General features: G+C 26.0%; 3 protein-coding genes and 1 long non-coding RNA gene across 5 annotated transcripts; 2 read left to right on the forward strand and 2 right to left on the reverse strand.

Moving 5' to 3' along the window:
* LOC102680791 lies at window positions 1–3,932 on the reverse strand. The gene is made up of 5 exons (XR_004149746.1): window positions 3,376–3,932; window positions 2,550–2,709; window positions 2,044–2,379; window positions 1,427–1,897; window positions 1–486 (listed from the first exon to the last, which is right to left on the reverse strand). It is a non-coding gene; the product is annotated as an uncharacterized LOC102680791 (long non-coding RNA).
* A 3,547-nt stretch (window positions 3,933–7,479) lies between these two features.
* LOC102680562 (protein SEC13 homolog) lies at window positions 7,480–9,102 on the forward strand. 2 transcript variants are annotated; one of them, XM_006611323.2, is made up of 4 exons: window positions 7,480–7,881; window positions 8,015–8,399; window positions 8,480–8,804; window positions 8,932–9,102. In XM_006611323.2, exons 1-3 carry the CDS (start codon window positions 7,640–7,642, stop codon window positions 8,786–8,788), a joined length of 936 nt encoding a protein of 311 aa, XP_006611386.1. In that variant the 5' UTR covers window positions 7,480–7,639; the 3' UTR covers window positions 8,789–8,804; window positions 8,932–9,102. The 2 variants fall into 2 exon arrangements, with proteins under 2 accessions (XP_006611386.1, XP_006611385.1); XM_006611322.2 differs by having other exon boundaries at window positions 8,480–8,942.
* LOC102680423 (helicase SKI2W) lies at window positions 8,625–13,602 on the reverse strand. Its single transcript, XM_006611321.2, has 11 exons — window positions 13,570–13,602; window positions 13,189–13,498; window positions 12,441–13,089; window positions 12,129–12,360; window positions 11,796–12,049; window positions 11,578–11,725; window positions 11,222–11,500; window positions 10,225–11,129; window positions 9,787–10,145; window positions 9,537–9,715; window positions 8,625–9,450 (listed from the first exon to the last, which is right to left on the reverse strand). The coding sequence occupies exons 1-11, from the start codon at window positions 13,600–13,602 to the stop codon at window positions 9,121–9,123; spliced, it is 3,678 nt and encodes a 1,225-aa protein (XP_006611384.1). The 3' UTR covers window positions 8,625–9,120.
* A 732-nt stretch (window positions 13,603–14,334) lies between these two features.
* LOC102681112 (condensin complex subunit 3) lies at window positions 14,335–17,960 on the forward strand. The gene is made up of 7 exons (XM_006611326.1): window positions 14,335–14,518; window positions 14,643–15,442; window positions 15,632–16,163; window positions 16,263–16,562; window positions 16,635–17,000; window positions 17,085–17,591; window positions 17,667–17,960. The coding sequence occupies exons 1-7, from the start codon at window positions 14,411–14,413 to the stop codon at window positions 17,775–17,777; spliced, it is 2,724 nt and encodes a 907-aa protein (XP_006611389.1). The 5' UTR covers window positions 14,335–14,410; the 3' UTR covers window positions 17,778–17,960.
* Window positions 17,961–18,566: the final 606 nt, after the last annotated feature.

Here is an 18,566-nt window from a genome sequence, read left to right on the forward strand (position 1 = left end):
TTCCTCTTCTCGCACTTGGCAAACGACAGAAAATCGTGAACGATTGTTCGATAAAAATGTCGAACGATGATCGTTCCACTGAATCGCAACCCCTATTTCCCCTGGAACGAAATGCTTTCGTAGAGAGACACGAAACGAAAGAGGCAGACTTGGATTCGAAATTGCGGTACCGCTCGGCAGGTAACGCGCCTTTCGCCGTTCAGTCCGCGCCGAATGACGTTCGTATACTGTCCTGGCTCGGTGCGTTCGGCGGAGCCGGCCTCGTATGATGACCCCCTTCTAGAATTCTACGGCCCTGTCGACGTACGCCACAGTCTCTGGACACCGACGTAACACCAGGAAACACGGGTAACCGTCGATCCTGTTGGATTCGTTCACATCTAAAATTTCGCCGACTGAAACTCCTCCTTTGCGGTAAATAATAAAATTCTTGCTTTGCTCCGGATAAAGCTCCGGCATGAAACGTGTATCCGTGTAACGTATAACCTGAAATAATTTATTAAATTTTAAGTAACTTTTCAATGATAGATAGTAGATAGTTTCGCGTTTTTTTGATTTAATATGAAGGTTTTACCTTTTTTTTTTTAGATAGCTTCTCTTTTTCTTATATCTGAATATATATTATACATAAGTATGTATTAAAGAAAATGGAATGAAATATTTAAGAGAAAATGATTATGATTATTAATTATGATTATTTGTCATACAAGAAAGAGAAAAAATAGAAGTAAAATATTTTGGCTCATTAATTACGATTAGAAGGTAATTACAGTAAAATAATTTTGGAGGATGAAATAACGAATAAAAATTGCAACGTGAAAATTTTTTTTAACGAAATAGCTTTGTTTTAGAACAGTGAATAAAATTAGTTTTGTAATTGATTTTCCTCTTAATTTTAGTTACGTATTTTTTTAAATCTATGAATGAAATCGGTTTTTTAATGGGATTTATCGAAAAATATTCAAAGAAATAATGTGGTTGTAGATTAAATCGATTCACCGGAAACTTTAAAAACATTTTATCCCATTAAAACTATTAAATTACTTAATGTTTTTTTTTAACTCCTTCCAATGAAACTTTTATACAAATTTAAATTTTGCTTATATCTACTTGAACATTTAATGGGATAATATTCGTTTTTCGTTTAAAAATTTTATACTTCATTCATTATAAACAAATTTTAATGTACCTTAATACTTTATTCACAACGCAACGTCCCGCGACCAACAACAATATCGATAAAACTGATTTATCACTTTACGAACCTGTTCAAAATATCGATCATACAACCATTCTTCTATTACGCGAACAAACTACGAATATCTACGAATATCGATCAATTTTCCATTTTAAACGATGATTCTGTCCGCTACTAACCAAAAAGGTAAAAACTCGATGATGTTACCGGTTACCGGTCAGTGCTTACATTTCAATAGTAGATGAAACGGGTCATCGATCGTTCAAATGACCCAAAACCATCCGTAATTACGAAGTCGTATTCAACGATCTTTCAAACACTCGATTTCCTCTTGTATCACAACGATAGATCCGTATCCCTTCTAATCTCTACTCTACAATGTGATACTTCCTATTTCTTCTCTCGTCCTCTCTCTACTTCCTACTATCTTTTTTTATTCAAGTAGTCAGAAGTCACAATCATGGATCCTTCCTAACCTCTCTTACCTTCTTTTCTCTTCTCTTCTCTCTCCTTCTTATCTTATTATTTTTCCTTTTTTATTTTTATTTTTTTTTCTTTTATTTAAGCAGTCAGATAGTCAGTACGATATTCAACGGGAAGAAGCTTGGGAAAAATTCATGTAGCTCGCACAGACACGTCCGGAATTCGATTCTAGAACGTATTGCTCCTTCCAACTTTACGGTACTCCCGCAGTATTGCCTGTAGACACGAAAAAGTGCGGTTGCAGCGGCTGCATCCGTAGGGAGGAGAGCCAACATACTAAGAAACAGAAAGAGAAAGAGAAGGAGGGGATGTGTACGAGAGAGGTAATGGCAAAACTGAGTGAGCACACCCATCTTTCTTACCTTCCATTTTTCTCACCGAACGAAAGGATCCGGTGTAATTCTAGCGCGCACGTTGAAAATTAATGTGGTTCTGTGGACTGGTACGCGCGGAATTCGATCCGGCAACGACCCGCTTCTTCACCTTTACGGTACTCGCGATATCCTGGGCTACACCGGCATGGAAATATGCAGTGAACCGCGCCCGTTTCACCGTGGCCGTTTCGCGACCGTCCATTGCTCTCGTTCAGTGGCCTGGGCTCATCCGTGTTAACGTTCAAACGAAACGGTGCTGTTCGAGTAAGCGTAAACGTTCTTTCGAACGCGCTTCCTCTTTTCCTATGCGCGTTACCGGCTGCGCTGGAAAAAAGAATCGAAAAACGTTTTAAGATTTTTCGTAAGAGATTCGATTTTATATTTAACTTGAACGCGAAGGGAAAGAAGAAGAAATTCTAAAGCAAGCCAGCGAAGATTTAGTGGTTCTATTCTAAATTCACGAGCTTGAACTCTTACGGTTTTATGTAACCTACCGAAAAATATGTAACACCTGCAGAGAGAGCGGTAAATATAAAGCTGGAACGAGAGCGCTTTGAAGCTCGTTGGAATTAAAAAGGCGCTCTTGTGTATTTAGACGTTTTTTTTTTTGTCGTGTCAAAGCATGGTAATATTGAAATGCATGGAGGAACCGGTCTACTTTAATAAAAAAAAAAAAAAAGTAAAAGAAGGAGACTGTCGTTTGTGATCAAACGATATCTAAATGGAAATTTAAAATTTAATTATCGTTTTTTGTTTTATTACAGTGATCTAATTATTGAATTAATATTGGTTAGAATTTTTAATATTTTATATTTTCTTTTAAAGGATAAAATTTAAAAAATAAATATAGTTTTTAATATATTAACAATAAAATATTTTAACTACAAGAAAAAGAGAATTTATTTTAGTTAAATTTTTAACTTATTTTTACTTTTTATTTTTACTTTAATTTATTTAAAAATAATGGTAATACTGATTGATTTTAAAAAAATTGAAAAAATTGAATCTTTGTAAGATCAATATATTAATAATATCTAAGAATTATGTTTGAGATAATTAAATATTACTAAGGGTTAAATGCTTCATCAGGGTTGGTAGCAATAAATAAATTGCTATTTATGACATGACCTACGTGTTTAGTCATAATTTAAATAATCAAGAATAATTTTTCATTTAAAAGATAATATCGTGAAATTATAATTAGAAAAATAGTTCTAATTCTTTGCATAACTAGATATAATTCTTCGTTCAATAATCTATTGATAGAAGCTATTTTCATACAAAACACCTGAATATCAATATTAATTTATAAAATCTTACCGTAACGGAAACTTTTAGCTGTTTACATAAATTATAAACCATAAACTTCCATGAAACTTATCCATAATCAATGTTCGATCAACCGGTAAGTTTACGTTGCATCTTGTACATCAAATTTATTTTATAATGTTCCAAAAGGAAGTGTAAGCTGTATACAGATAAATTTTATTAATTTAGAGAAGTAGGAGTGTACAAAGAAGAAAAGAAAAAAAGATTTAAGAAAGAAAAGGAGAGACATAAAGTTGTACGCTATTCCAACATTCCTAGGTAGCCCCAAGGCGTTAAACGGAGTACCGTCATTGCAAGGAAAGGCCTACTGACCGACATTCCCCTTTCCATTCTTCCTGATACTCCTTCGTCCGGATCTTGCCACGATACTAGCGTGTACATGGCGACGACCTGTAGTGAGTATCGTAACCGGAACCTCTGGAACCTTCGCCCTGAATTTCCGAGATAGCCATTCTCTCGAACATGAGTTCAAATTTTTCATTTGTTGCTAACAAATTTTAAGAAAACTATAATTGATATTGATAATATTAATAACTCTCGAATTTTCTTTATTTGTTATCGATATCCTATTTCCTTTTATTTTTTAATTTAAACAATTCCAAAAGCATATATAATGTTCCAAATAAATTTTTAATATACATATGTTTTTCTTTTTTCACACTTCTTTTGTGTTTTGATATTTAATAATAGAAACTCGATATAATAAAAAAATAAATAATTAAATATTCAAATTTTTGTTAAAAGTAAAAAAATAACTTTCTTCTATTCGAATATGAAATTATTCGCATAAATTATTTTAGGATATGTATTATAATGCTAATATATATTAGGATTGTATTATTGTACCATATATGTCAAATTGATGTCAAGAATGAAAATTAAATAATTACAATAACATTTATATATTAATTAAATTGATAAGGATTATTTTACATTATTGAAAAAATATCTCATATTATTTGAATTATAAAATAGATTGATTTATATACTTAGTAAATCTTTGATTGGAACATAGTTATTTCTTAGAAAACTTGTATACAGTTATAATGTTATGCGTCTTTTACGATGCATCCATAAAAGTCAAGAGAATGGAGACCTAGATTTTCATTAGCATCTTGTGAAACTCGAATAATGTAATTTTAATAAACGATCGCTATTCTTAATGCTGCGCTTCGATTCATTATTTCTACAAAAGAGTGATATAGCAAAATCGCATTACACAATAATGTAACGCATATATGTCGCAATAAATATATGGTTTCCACTAAATCCAAGAAAAATTTATAAATGCTTTATATTGTACATATATATGTTGTACCAATACGAAAAACTTTCAGTAAGAACTTACCTTATATATAGATAATAAATTCTCTATAGTTTTCAATATAAATACTATTATCTTAATAAACTGTATAATTATATGGAGGAATACTTTGGAAAATAACATAGAATTTAATATTGTTAGATTCATGGAACTATGAAAGTTTTCTTATGAAACATCATCTATTATGGCACATGTTTCATATTCTAACATGGTATATTAGTTATATTCTCCTCATTGGGTACACAGTGAGAAGTTACTGCAGTACAAAAGATCAACATAAGGAAACGGAATCAAATTCGTTTCGTTTTCTGTTGATTATTTTAACAATAAGCTCCAAGTTATCATCGGATCCATGCATCTTTTGTAAAGCGATCGATAAACAATTCCAATTTTCTGATATCATCCTACAAATAAATGTAATTATATATATAATAGCGATAACAGTAATCGTTACTCGACCATACAACAAAATTTTATAATATTCTATCCAGTGTTACTTTTTATACTTTTACATAACGTATAAATAATGTTAATATATTAATGTTAATAAAATGTTAATATATTCGTGTGAGAGATCGATTTAAGCAGTTAAGATACACATAAGTAATATATAAATATCAATTAAACTTATTTATTAACAATTTAAATTAGATAAAATAAGACGGGAATAAAGTGTAATTTCATTCTAATTCTGTTTCATTTCATTTTCGTTTAACATAAACTTCAATCGTTTAACTTAATAAATAAGTTTTAATCAATATTTTTATATACCAATTCTTTTCAATATTTTTTTCCTCTAGAATTGGTCTCTAAAATTAATTTTTCAAAAATGTCGCACGAATATATTAACATCTTACATATATAAGTTAAGAAAGTATATATGTGTATATGTCTGTATATGTATGTATATGCATATCCCTAGAGAACATATATCAATTATCCATCTTATCAACATGACGCCAGAAGCCTTGTCATTATCGGCATGCCGAAAGGGACAAATTTGCACGAACGTATATAGTGTGTTATATTGCATCGTAGTTTCATGAATTACAATGAACTAATGACATCTGTATGCGTTTAGGACATTACATACAGTACACGTGTTTCAAGTGTTTCGAATATTCCAGTAAAGCTATAATGATTCAAGTTAGGATGTATTAATGATGGATATCGTCCAAATATCCATGAAATTGAACATCAAATCGATATAATTCATATTGAGATGAGATTGTAATTAGATTGAAAATATTCATAAGTAAAACAATAATGAATTTAGATTAAATTCATTGGATAATGAGATAAATTCGTTGCAGCAAGTAATTATAATCAATGTTATAACGTAATATAATATTCATACGAAATTATTTATAAATTTCAATTTGATTGTTTTATTTATAACAATATTTTTTATATTTCTTTTTTTTTAAACAAATATCTCTTTTTTGTAAGCACAATAAAAATACGATAATATATCAAAAAATTGTTAAAATTATTAGATTTATATTTTTGAAATTATAGATAATTAATGCAATAATATAGAATAAAGTTAAAAAAATCTTAATTGGATTATTCTACATCTTTAATTTTCATATATATCATAATCATTATCGATTATCACAGATCAATTTAGTTTACTGTTTATTCATATTATTATGTATCTATTTCTTTTTTTAAAAAAACAATTAATTAATATTTTAATATAACAATTAATAACAATTAATTAATATTTTAATATAACTATACAAAAACAATACATAGCAAATTACATATAAATGAAAATTTAATTTTGACATGTAAAAGGTTATAATATTTGAAATAAAATTAATAAAAAAAATAGAATTTTTAATAATTTATAATATGTTCTTATAATAATTATTAATTGTTAATAAAAATTGAAATTAAAATTTTACTGTTCAATAGCTTACTTTACGAATCGTATATTGTTTTCTTTCGTAATGAAATATTTGAACACGATCATTTTGAATTTAATCACAAACTTAAATACGATGATATTCATCGCTTTTTTATATTATATATTATTATAATATTTAATATTTTATATATTTTTTTTAATAATTTATAATTTATAATAAATATAATGGTATAATAAAAATTAATTTAACTTTATTTATTATTCTATTTTGTTTTATTTAATAAATAATATATTAAATTATAAGTAAAATTTTTATATAGTCACCTGTAAAGTTTCGAAGTTGGTATCGTTTTCCAAATAAAATAACATATTAAGAATTATTATATCTTTAAATTATTTCTTTTCTATTTTAAATTTCTGAAATTTTCTTTTGAAAACATAAATTTATAAATAAATACTAATACTTAAATATAAATTTAAATATATCAAATTGTAATAAAGTTTATATTACTATTCTAAAATTTCTTCGTTAACATATAGAAACGCCTCTTAATCTTTTAATAATTTTAAAAATAAAATTAAGATGATATATTATGAAATTATATAAATTATTAGACATTATTACAATATAAGTCAACAATATTTAATTCAAAATCAATATAGAAAATTAAATGATCTTAAAATAAAAAGAAAATATTACATAGAAATACTATAATTACGATGTATAAAATTTTAGTACTTATATAATTTATTCTAAATTTAATAATTTATTAAATTTAAATACTTACAAAAAACATTTATTATCACATATAATTTCAATATTATCACAAAAATAATTTTCATTTAATTCTTTAATATAATGCAATCTTGATAGATATTAAAATTTATATACGAGTTGCGCAAAGCAATTATGCATTAACTGCCAGTGCGCACATGCTTCCACGTAAGTGACAGGTACTGACCAACATAACCTATTCAACGTTCTTACAATCAAATATTAATTTCTTCATAATTTTTAAAATATAATTGCAAAAATTTAAATAAAAGGTGTCATAAAAATGGTATCTGTTTTGAATACGGTTGATACCGGTCATGAAGACATGATTCATGATGCCGAAATGGATTATTATGGTTTGAGGTTAGCAACTTGTTCCAGTGATAATTCAATTAAAATTTTTGACTTAAAAAATGGAACGCAAAGTTTAGTGGCTGATCTTAAAGGTCATGTTGGACCTGTATGGCAGGTTACTTGGGCACATCCTAAATTCGGAAATCTTTTAGCGTCCTGTAGTTATGATCGGTATGTTATAGTTTATTGAAATTTTTTAATAATTTAGAACAAAATAATTTATTTCGATGTATAATAATTTGTAAATTAATAAAAAAAATTATTAAATCTTTAAATTATTTTTATATATTATTCTTTGTAATAGAAAAGTAATTATTTGGAAAGAATTAGGAGAATGGACCAAGATTTATGAGCACAATGGTCATGATTCCTCTGTTAATTCAGTAGCTTGGGCACCACATGAATTTGGCTTAATTTTAGCTTGTGGCAGCTCTGATGGTTCAGTATCTATACTTATTAATAATGGTGATACATGGGATACACAAAAAATTACAAATGCTCATTCGATTGGATGTAATGCTGTGAGTTGGTGTCCTGCTATTGAACCTAGTTTTGATGCTAGTGGAACACAAAGAAATGGACCAATAAAAAGATTAGCTACAGGAGGTTGTGATAATTTGGTAAAAATTTGGAAAGAAGAAGGTGATAGGTGGATTGAAGAAGACAAATTAGAAGCACATAGTGATTGGGTAATACATCTGCTATTATCTTTTAAATTTAGAAATCTAAATTAAAAAAAAATAGTAATTAAATATTTTGTTTCTTACAGGTAAGGGATGTTGCATGGGCTCCTGCAGTTGGACCATCCAAAGCAGCTTTGGCATCTTGTTCACAAGATCGTCGTGTAATTGTATGGACTTCTAATGATTATACTAGTTGGACACCAACTATCCTCAATGTTTTTGATGATGTCATTTGGAATGTTAGTTGGTCATTAACTGGAGGTATTTTAGCAGTTAGTGGTGGAGATAATAAAGTATCCCTTTGGCGTGAAAATACTGAAGGACAATGGATTTGTATTTCTGAGACAAATAAAGGTCAAGGAAACCTTAATAACACAGATCAGCGTGCATTATAATATCTGAAAATAAAATGTAAGATAACATTTTTTATTAATAAGTATTGTAAATTAAAACAATTAATATTAATATCAATTTTATTCCTCTTCTTTGTATTCTTATTATATTTATCTTATTATACATAAAGAAATATAATTTTCAGACCAAATTGAATTCCAGAATTTTACATCTATAATGAAGAAATACTATATTGTACATTTTTTTAACAATGCATCATAAACGATGTATAAGTTATAAAAATATACATATTATATATCTGTTGATCAAGTAAAAAATAATTTGCATATTTATATATATAAATAAATTATTGTACATAGAATTCATTAAACGATTAATTTTGAGTATACAAGGATGCAGCAAAAACAATATCTCTTTTAATAACAGTAGAAGCTTCTTCCATTTTTTCCTTTAAAACAGGATCACCTATAGTAGTAGCTGCATTTTTTACATCTCGTAACGTTTCACTTAATTGTTGAATACATCGTACTATGATTCCTTCTTGTACATCCGTTTTTTCCATAATTTCGGCAAATGATTTCGCTTGTGCCCAATCATAAACTACCTCTACTAAACCAAAGTTTAGTGGTTGTAATGTTACTAATTGATAATGTTGTTCTAAAGCTTCTAATTCAGCATGTATTTCTTTTATTTCTTCACAACTCTGCAAATAATATTTAAACATTATAATAAATATATAATTTGAAATAATTAAAACATTTTTAAAAAATTTGTGCTAAGAAAATATACCCTCTTTAATTCTGGTGTTAAATTTGGTTCAATATCAGTTCGTTGTTGAAATATTAAAGCAGATAACAATGCTGCTATTTCAGCTGGTTGAAGTACAGTTAATACATTTTTAAGAATGAGCTCTGTAATTAATAATTCGTTATTTCCCATTTGTAAAGCTACTCGACCTTTCAATGCAACTATAAAACAGAATAAAAAATTATTTTAGATTATTAAATATTAATAATTTTTATTTTATAGAAAATCATACCTCTTTCATCATTATCTATATATCCTAAATCTTTAAGAAGTGCAACAGCATTTGTATATTCAGGATACAAACTTAATCCTTCATCACTAAGTTTTAATTGTAATTTATTTTTTTTGCTTTCCAATTCACTTCGTTCATATACAATTTCAAATTGTTCTTCAAAATTCAATATTTCTCTACATTTCATATCATATACAGCTTTTTTTAAATCGAATAAATGTTGTAATTTCCTATCAACATCATAATTCATTTTCATCTCCAGATATGGTTTTAATATAGAAGAATTATGAGAAGCATTAAGAGATAGAGTCATTAATTCTTGCATTGCTGTTTTATAAGTTTGACTAGGTTCTTCATTTCTATATTAAAATTAAATTATTTTTAGACTATTTTTAAACTATAAACATTTTAAATGCAATTCAAGTCTTTACTACTTACTTAAATCTAGGTATTTGTCTTTTTTCCCAATTTGCCAAAACCAAATTATAATCTATTTTAATTTGACAATTTGTTATTTCTAATATATTCCATGCATCTATAGTCAATACTTCATCTGATGGAATTCCAACTGGTATAAATATTTCTTTTTTTGTTAAAGCAACAATATCGTACCATTTATCGGATTTATTAATTTTCTGATTTTTTTCTTCTATTTCTTTGATAGACTTTGATATATCAGAATTTTTAAGAACTAATACTCTGTATTGTCTATTACCTTTATTTTGAACCGTGCCTAATAATAAAGCTAATTTATTATAATGACTTTCATATGATATAAGCAATATTCTTCCGGGTGTTAAACTTTTTACTGCTTTTTTTTGTGTCTCGTAAAAATAAGGTTTCAAATACTTAAGATACTCTAAATAATCAACAGCTACTCGATAAAAATCGGAAAGTTTCTTTTGTAAATCGGTTAGAGGTGGCAATTTTGATAATTCATTTTCCACTTCTTGTAATTGCATTTTATAATTATTTTGATTTATAACTACTGGTGATTCTTTAAAAGATCTTCGCATCATTGCTTCGACTGTCACCGATTCATTTAGCCTTCTTAGATTTAATACCATAGAATATGTTACTTTAAATTTCGATTCTAAATTTTGAGCTTGTCCACACATCATATTTTTTAATTCATTAAAATGTGGCACAGATGTTCGACACATAACTATAACCATCCCAGTTGTATCATGACCTCTACGACCAGCTCGACCAGCCATTTGTACATATTCAGAAGGATAAAGTATTCGGAAATTATTACCGTCATATTTTTTTATAGAATCGAAAACTACAGTACGCGCTGGCATATTAACACCCATTGCAAATGTTTCTGTTGCAAACAATAACTGCAATAAAATAAAATCTTTTTAAATTTAAATAATTAATATAAATGTTATAAAATTGAATAAAAAAAAAAGATATATATTAAAAAACTGACTTTTACAACTCCAGTTTGGAAAAGCATTTCCACTATTTCTTTTAAAATAGGTAATATACCACTATGATGGATACCAATTCCACTTTCTAATAATTCTTGCATCATAAGCACTTGTGGTAATTGTCTATCAGTACCTTTTAAATGCCGAATATTATTTTGAAAAAAAGCTCGAATAGTGTGTTTTTCAGTTTCAGTTGTGAGATCAACATTTCTTAATAATACAGCACTCATGTCGCATCGTTTTCGTGATAACATAAAAACAACGACAGGCAACATGTTCTAAAACACAAATATAACAGCTATATGTTTAAATAAATAATGATAATTTAATCAAAATATTTATATAATAGTTGTACTTGTGTTTTTAAATGACTTATGAAAGCACTCCATAATACTTGTTCTTGTTTCGGAGTCATTTGTTGATGCATAGATATCTTTTTAACATCTTTAATATTTTTATTTACTTGATTTTTCGAATTTTTAGAATTTGTTGCTTTATACCATCTAAAATTATATTTATAAATATTATTATAAAATATACATATAAAAAGTTAAAAAAAAAATTAAAGATTACCCATCTAATAAAAATTGACCACTTTCACCCAATACTAAAAATTTATCATCTTTAGTTTTACCATCAGTTCCAGTATATAAATAATGTTGAAGGGGTACAGGTCGTTTTAGAGTGCTTATTACATATGTCTTTTTTTTTTTTGTACGACCAACCCAATCAGCAAATACTAGAGGATTTGGCACAGTTGCAGACAACATTACTATAGTAACTGTTTGTGGTAGAAGTATCACACTTTCTTCCCAAACATGACCACGCTAAAAATAATATAAAATATATCATATAAATTATTTTTAATATAAAATTAGCAAAAATGTAGTATTAAATTCTATTTACTTCATCATTATTAATGTAATGCACTTCGTCAAATATAACAAATTCTAAATCCCTTAAAACTTCGGATGCGCAATATAACATAGATTGTAAAATTTCCGTGGTTATGATAAGACATGATGCATTTGGATTAATTTGTAAATCTCCTGTTAATAATCCTACGCTTTCGAATTTTCTTTTAAGTTCGCGATATTTTTGATTTGAAAGTGCTTTTATAGGAGACGTGTAAATGACTCTAAAAAAAATAAAATTAATACTATTAATTTACATTATAATTATGATTTGAAATATAATTCAATAAATGTAAATCTTTACTTTGTCATATGTTTTTGACTTAATGCTATAGCATACTCTGCTACAGTTGTTTTTCCAGCAGATGTATGTGCAGCAACAAACACATTACAACCTTCTTCTAATTTAAGAATAGCTTGTTTTTGGAAAATATCTAATTCATATGGAAAACTCATTGCTAATTCAGGAATTCGTTTTTCAAAATCAGTAAGTGGAACAGATACATCTAATTGTTCTGCCCATTCTGTTATAGTTTCCACACGTTTTTCCGAAATATTTAAAATAGGTATATTTGTTTCTTCTAATAATGAAGTAATTTCATCAAATGCTGATTCTGAAATATCTGAAGTTTTGGTTTTTGTTTCTTCCTTTACTTTTTTTGTTTCTAATTTCCAAAAATCAAGTTCATTTTGTTCTTCTTCTACAATAGCCATTAAATTGATCTTGTCTGCTGTACTTTCAATTTCATTTCTTTCTGATTCCAATGATTCTTGTTCCTGTATTGTTTTTTCTTTTGGAGTATAATTATCACTTTTAAATTCTATACCCGCACTAAATCCTTTTGCTAATGTTCTTAAATTATTTTCAAAATCAATTTCCTCTATTAATGAGTCCACTATCATCTCAGGTTCATCAAAACCACCCGGCCAAAATGGAATATTACTAGTATTTCCTAAACAAAGTTTTAATATTTCTCAATTTATTTTAATATTAATTTTAAAAAATAATTATATTCTATGATCTAAATTATATAAAACATTTTGTCAAATACCTCTAATAATATCAGAAGGTGGACCTGGTGCACGTGTCATAGACATAGAATTTCTAGCAGTTTCACCTGCTGATTTCAAAGGTACCTCATGCATTTCTCCAAGTTTGCCAGTAACAGGATCTCTATTAAATTTTAATGTGGTACCAAGTGGTGCTATATCACAATTCAAAAGAGAAAGAATATCAGGTTTTCTTGGCCAATAACATTGTGCATTATCCAAATGATATATTGGAAGATTATCCAAACATTCTATATATTCCCTTAATTCAGTTCTAATATCGGGCCAAATAGGTGGCAATTCAAATTCTAACTGTGAAATAAACAATTGTTGAAATAAATTGTTATTATAAATTTCTTCATAATTAAATTAAAAAATTTTACCATTTGTTTATTTGTATCGTTCTTTACATCCATTTTTTTTAATTTTTATATTTACACCACATTAATGAAACAATCTATTTCATTAATTCTTTGCACTTATTTGCAATATATTGCACTTTATTAAAAGGAATAATACTAGAAAAAAAATTTTAATTTAATAATTAACCTAAAACACATAATATATGATACTTATAATAAAATATGAGATATAAAAAATAAATTGTAATAAATACTGTTTATTAATACCAAAAAATTATTAAAAAAAGTATTTTTTTTTTTATCTATTTTAATTTCAATTATGAAATAACAAATTATATTACATTATTACATTAGCATACAATTTATTTTTAGTACATTTTAAAAATTAAAAAATTATAAATTATTTATAATTTTAGTAATAAATATAAATAATATCGAGGTTATGTTTACAAGCATATTTATACTATAAAATAGATATAAATATATGCAATATATTTCTTATTTTATATCATAGGGATTTTATTTGTAAAGATAGTAAAATATATACATTGATCTGTTTATTCATTTTATATCCAGATTATAGTATTTTTAATATTATTTTCAATATTATTTATTTAAATAAAATTACAATTTTAGGTGAGAATTGATAATTAAATTTATGAATAGATAAGATAAATAAATTTTAAGCAATAAAAAGAAAAGTTATTTATGTGTTTTTATATTTATTTGATATTTTTATATTTCAAATTTTGTAACTTTATTAGGGAAAAAATTTTACTATTGGCTATACATTTGAAAACTTAACGTTCTTGTATTACATTTCTATATACATTATTTCTATATTTAAAGTATAATAATAAATATGAAACGAAAAACGAATAATGTTATAAAGGAAATATTTTATAATGTTCAATTTAATAAAACTTGTCATCAAAGTAATATTAAAAAATTGACAAAATGTTATGAAGAGGTAAATTTATAAGTTTTAAATAAAATTTTTAAACAATTCATTATGATATTTATTTATATTATAAACAAAATTTCAATATAATTATTTTGATGTTAAATTGTTAATTATTTTTTTTTTATTTTAGAATAATATATCAGATTTTTGGGATTCTTTCATATCTTGCTTTAGAATTCCACTTACTATTCCACAACGACATTTACGAGTTGAAAATACTTTAGAATTTATTGCTAAATTTGCCGCTAGTTTATATTCATCTACAAATGATGATGAATCTGAACAATCTTTATGTCCTTTTCTCATTAAGTTATTTGATTTTGTTTTAACAAATCATTGTGCAAAAAATCCAGGAGTGAGATTTCGTATTTGTCATTTTTTAAATATGTTATTAAACTCTATGGGTGATCAAGCTTTTATAGATGATGTTCTTTGTGATAAAATTACTGTTTCTATGATGGATCGCTTATTGGATAAATCTACAAAAGTTAGAGCTCAAGCAATATTTGCTCTACATAGACTTCAAGATCCTACAGATGACCAATGTCCTGTTATAAAAATGTATATATTTCATGCAACCAAAGATCCAAAAGCTATGGTTCGCAGAGCAGCATTAATGAGTATGGCAAAAAATCAACGTACTTTGCAAGTAGCATTGAGAAGGACTAGAGATGTGGATGAAATTGTTCGTAAAATGGCATATGATTTCATTAGTAAAGTAACAGTCAGATCTTTGACTATCACACAGAGAGATCAGTTGCTAAATGATGGTTTAAAAGATAGATCTGAAATAGTTAAAAATACTGTTCAAAATGTTTTATTACCTGCATGGTTAAGACATTATAATGGTGACTTTATTGGTTTAATAAGAGCTCTTGATGCTGAAATTGGTACAGATGTGTCTGTTTTAGCTTTAGATATTTTATTTAAGTAAGCATTTAATATACATATTATGTATGAAATATATACAATCATATATATATATATATATATTAATTTATTTTAATATTATATATTAAAATAATATTGATATTAATATCTATATCAGATATATAACATTAGAATGAAAGTATGTAAATAATTAATTTTTTATATAATATTTAATCTTTTTTTAATTAGGAATACTCCATTAAATACATTAATAGAACAATTACCAATAGATAAAGAAATCAAATTAATTCCAATAAATAAATTGACTAGTGAAACTGTATTATATTGGAAATGCTTAATAAAGCATTTGCAACATGAATCTTTTACTGAAGAATTAGAAGGAATTTTACCAGAATTATCAATATTTTGCAACTATATTTCTGATTTCCTTACAACAATATCATTAAAAGAAAATGAAATGTGGGTAAATCATATGCAGAAATTTATTCTATTACAATTATTTGAAATATCAACAACATATGATTTATGTGATGAAGTTGGTAGAAAAAAATTGAATGAATTAATTTGTAATACATTAATGAGCAATAATTGGACAGAAAAATTAATTGAATGCATAGTAACACACCTACAAAAAATTATACCTGACGTGAATAGCAGATTGGATACTTTAGCTAATATAATCAGTGAAATTAGATTACCTTTAAAAGAAACTACAACTACACAAGTTTCAGAAGAACAACAACATCAAATTAACTTACAAGTAAGTTTATATTCTTTAAAATATTTAAATACATTATACATACAAAATATTAAAAAAAAAAATATAACAATTATACTATTTAATAAAAGTATTTTTTAGAGAGCAAAGCTTAAGATAAAGATGTTGGAATTGAAAGAAGAAGAATATCAAGCTATACAAGACAAACAATATTTGAAAGCAGATAGCTTAAAAAATGAAATAATCTCATTGACTAAGGAAATAGAAAAATTATCAGAACAAAATCAAGTAACAACTATAGTTAATGAAGAAATGAAGGAAAAAAGTGATTCTAAAACAATGATAAAATGTTTAACTATAATATGTACAATGATGCAATCTGTAACTACAATAACACCAACACTTAGAAGTCTTATGCAAATAGCACTTGACAGTTTAGACGTAAATATCTCTAATTTAAAATATAAATTTCAATTTAATTTTAAATATGTTCATTTAAGAATAATATTTCAGCATCCAGATGATGCAGTACATATATTAGCAATAAAAGCAGTCTCTATTTGTTGTATATTGGATAAAGAATTAGCTAAACAACATATTATGATGTTATTTTTACAATTTTCTTTGGAACAAGAAAATCCAGATATTTGGATTGTTGCTTTGAAAGGAATTTTCGATCTCTTACTGTTGCATGGTCTTGAATATTTTGATATTTCAGAAAAAACAAATGAGATCTCACTTGATAAAACTGAAAAGTCTCGCACTAAATTATTTACAGATACTGATAAAGAAGTTTCTGTAATATCATTAGGCATGTCAGAAGCAGAAAAAGGCAATTACTGTTTTATTAAAATCTTAGCAGGATTATTAGATAATGAAGTATGTATATGTACACACATATATATATATATAATTAATATTCTTATTAATTTTAAAAAAAATAACAAATATTTTTAAAAACAGAATCAAGGATTAAGGACAATTGCCGCTGAAGGTCTTTGTAAGTTGTTACTTAATCGACGAATCAGTGGTTCAAGTTTATTATCACGATTAATAATTTTATGTTATAATCCTGTAAATGATAATGATTTTTATCTCCGACAATGTTTGACGGGTTTTTTCGATAATTTTATCACACTCGTTGATGCCCAAACATCATTAGAAGAAACATATTTACCAACCTTACAGATTTTATGTAATGCACCAGAGATTAGTCCTTTACATGAAATTGATCCTTATGAAGTATCTAGGTTTATAATAAATTTGACTAGAGTTGGAATTCGTAAATCTGATGTAGAAAATTATTGTGTGCACAATAATCTTGTTTTTAATATGCTCGCAGAAGTGTTAAATCCATCCAGCAAAATTCATTGTGAAGTTCTTCTTAGATCTTTAAGCGATTTGCATTTAGAATTAGATGATACATTGGAAAAAAATTTACAACAAGCTATTAAAAAAGTAACGAAAATGGTAAATATTGCATTTATAACTTACTAATAATGATATTTTAAAGTATATATAAACTTGTTTGTATTTTTTTTTTAGGTAAAACAGGATAAGCGATTATTAAAATATATTGAACTTTTTAAAAAAAAATTAAATACTCCTAATACTTGTAATGTATCAGAGAATGAAGATACTGAAGTTGATGAATGATCAATTATTCAGAATATCTCATTTAACTCTATCACTTTTAAGTATTTATGCAAGTACAAAAAAATATTTGAAAAGAAAGTTATCATGTTTCATATACTAATTATTTCTTATTATATAATCAAAAATATGACAAAATAAGACATAATTAAAGACATTGTAAATATATACAAATTTTTTGACAAAGATTGCGATTATTTTATTTACATTTCATTTTTCTTAAATTCTATTGTTTCAATCATTAACTTTTCAATCATCTATAAAATTTTAATTCAATTATGTTAAAGTTATGATATAATAATTATTGCATGTGTTTTGACTTCACATTTATGATAAATAAAAACATTGGTCATTCCATTAAAAAAAAAAAAAAATGTTCGCAAAATCTCGAAAAATATGATCTTGAGATGATTTATATTACTTGATGTAGATCTACATTAATATTTTCTCTGAAGAATAACTTTCTCCTCGGATATCTTTTTTTAATTAATTAAGAGTGATAGAATTAAATGAAATTTGTACATTATATTATTTTATTTTGTTATTCGTTAAGTACAAGAGTGAAGCATTTATATATAAATAATTTATATATATAAATAATGAAAACATTTAAGTCAACAATTTTATATATTATATTATATTTAAATATGCCTATAAATTTATTAAATCCGTTTTTTAATCAAAGTATAATTTTTGCAAAGAATTTTAATTTCCCGGCATATCACTTTTAAATATTTTATTATTAGATGATAAACTAAAAAAGTTTGTAGATATTAAATGTAGAAATATAAA

Source organism: Apis dorsata, unplaced genomic scaffold (assembly GCF_000469605.1).
Source record: "Apis dorsata unplaced genomic scaffold, Apis dorsata 1.3 scaffold_87, whole genome shotgun sequence".
Classification (NCBI taxonomy): Eukaryota; Metazoa; Arthropoda; class Insecta; order Hymenoptera; family Apidae; genus Apis; species Apis dorsata.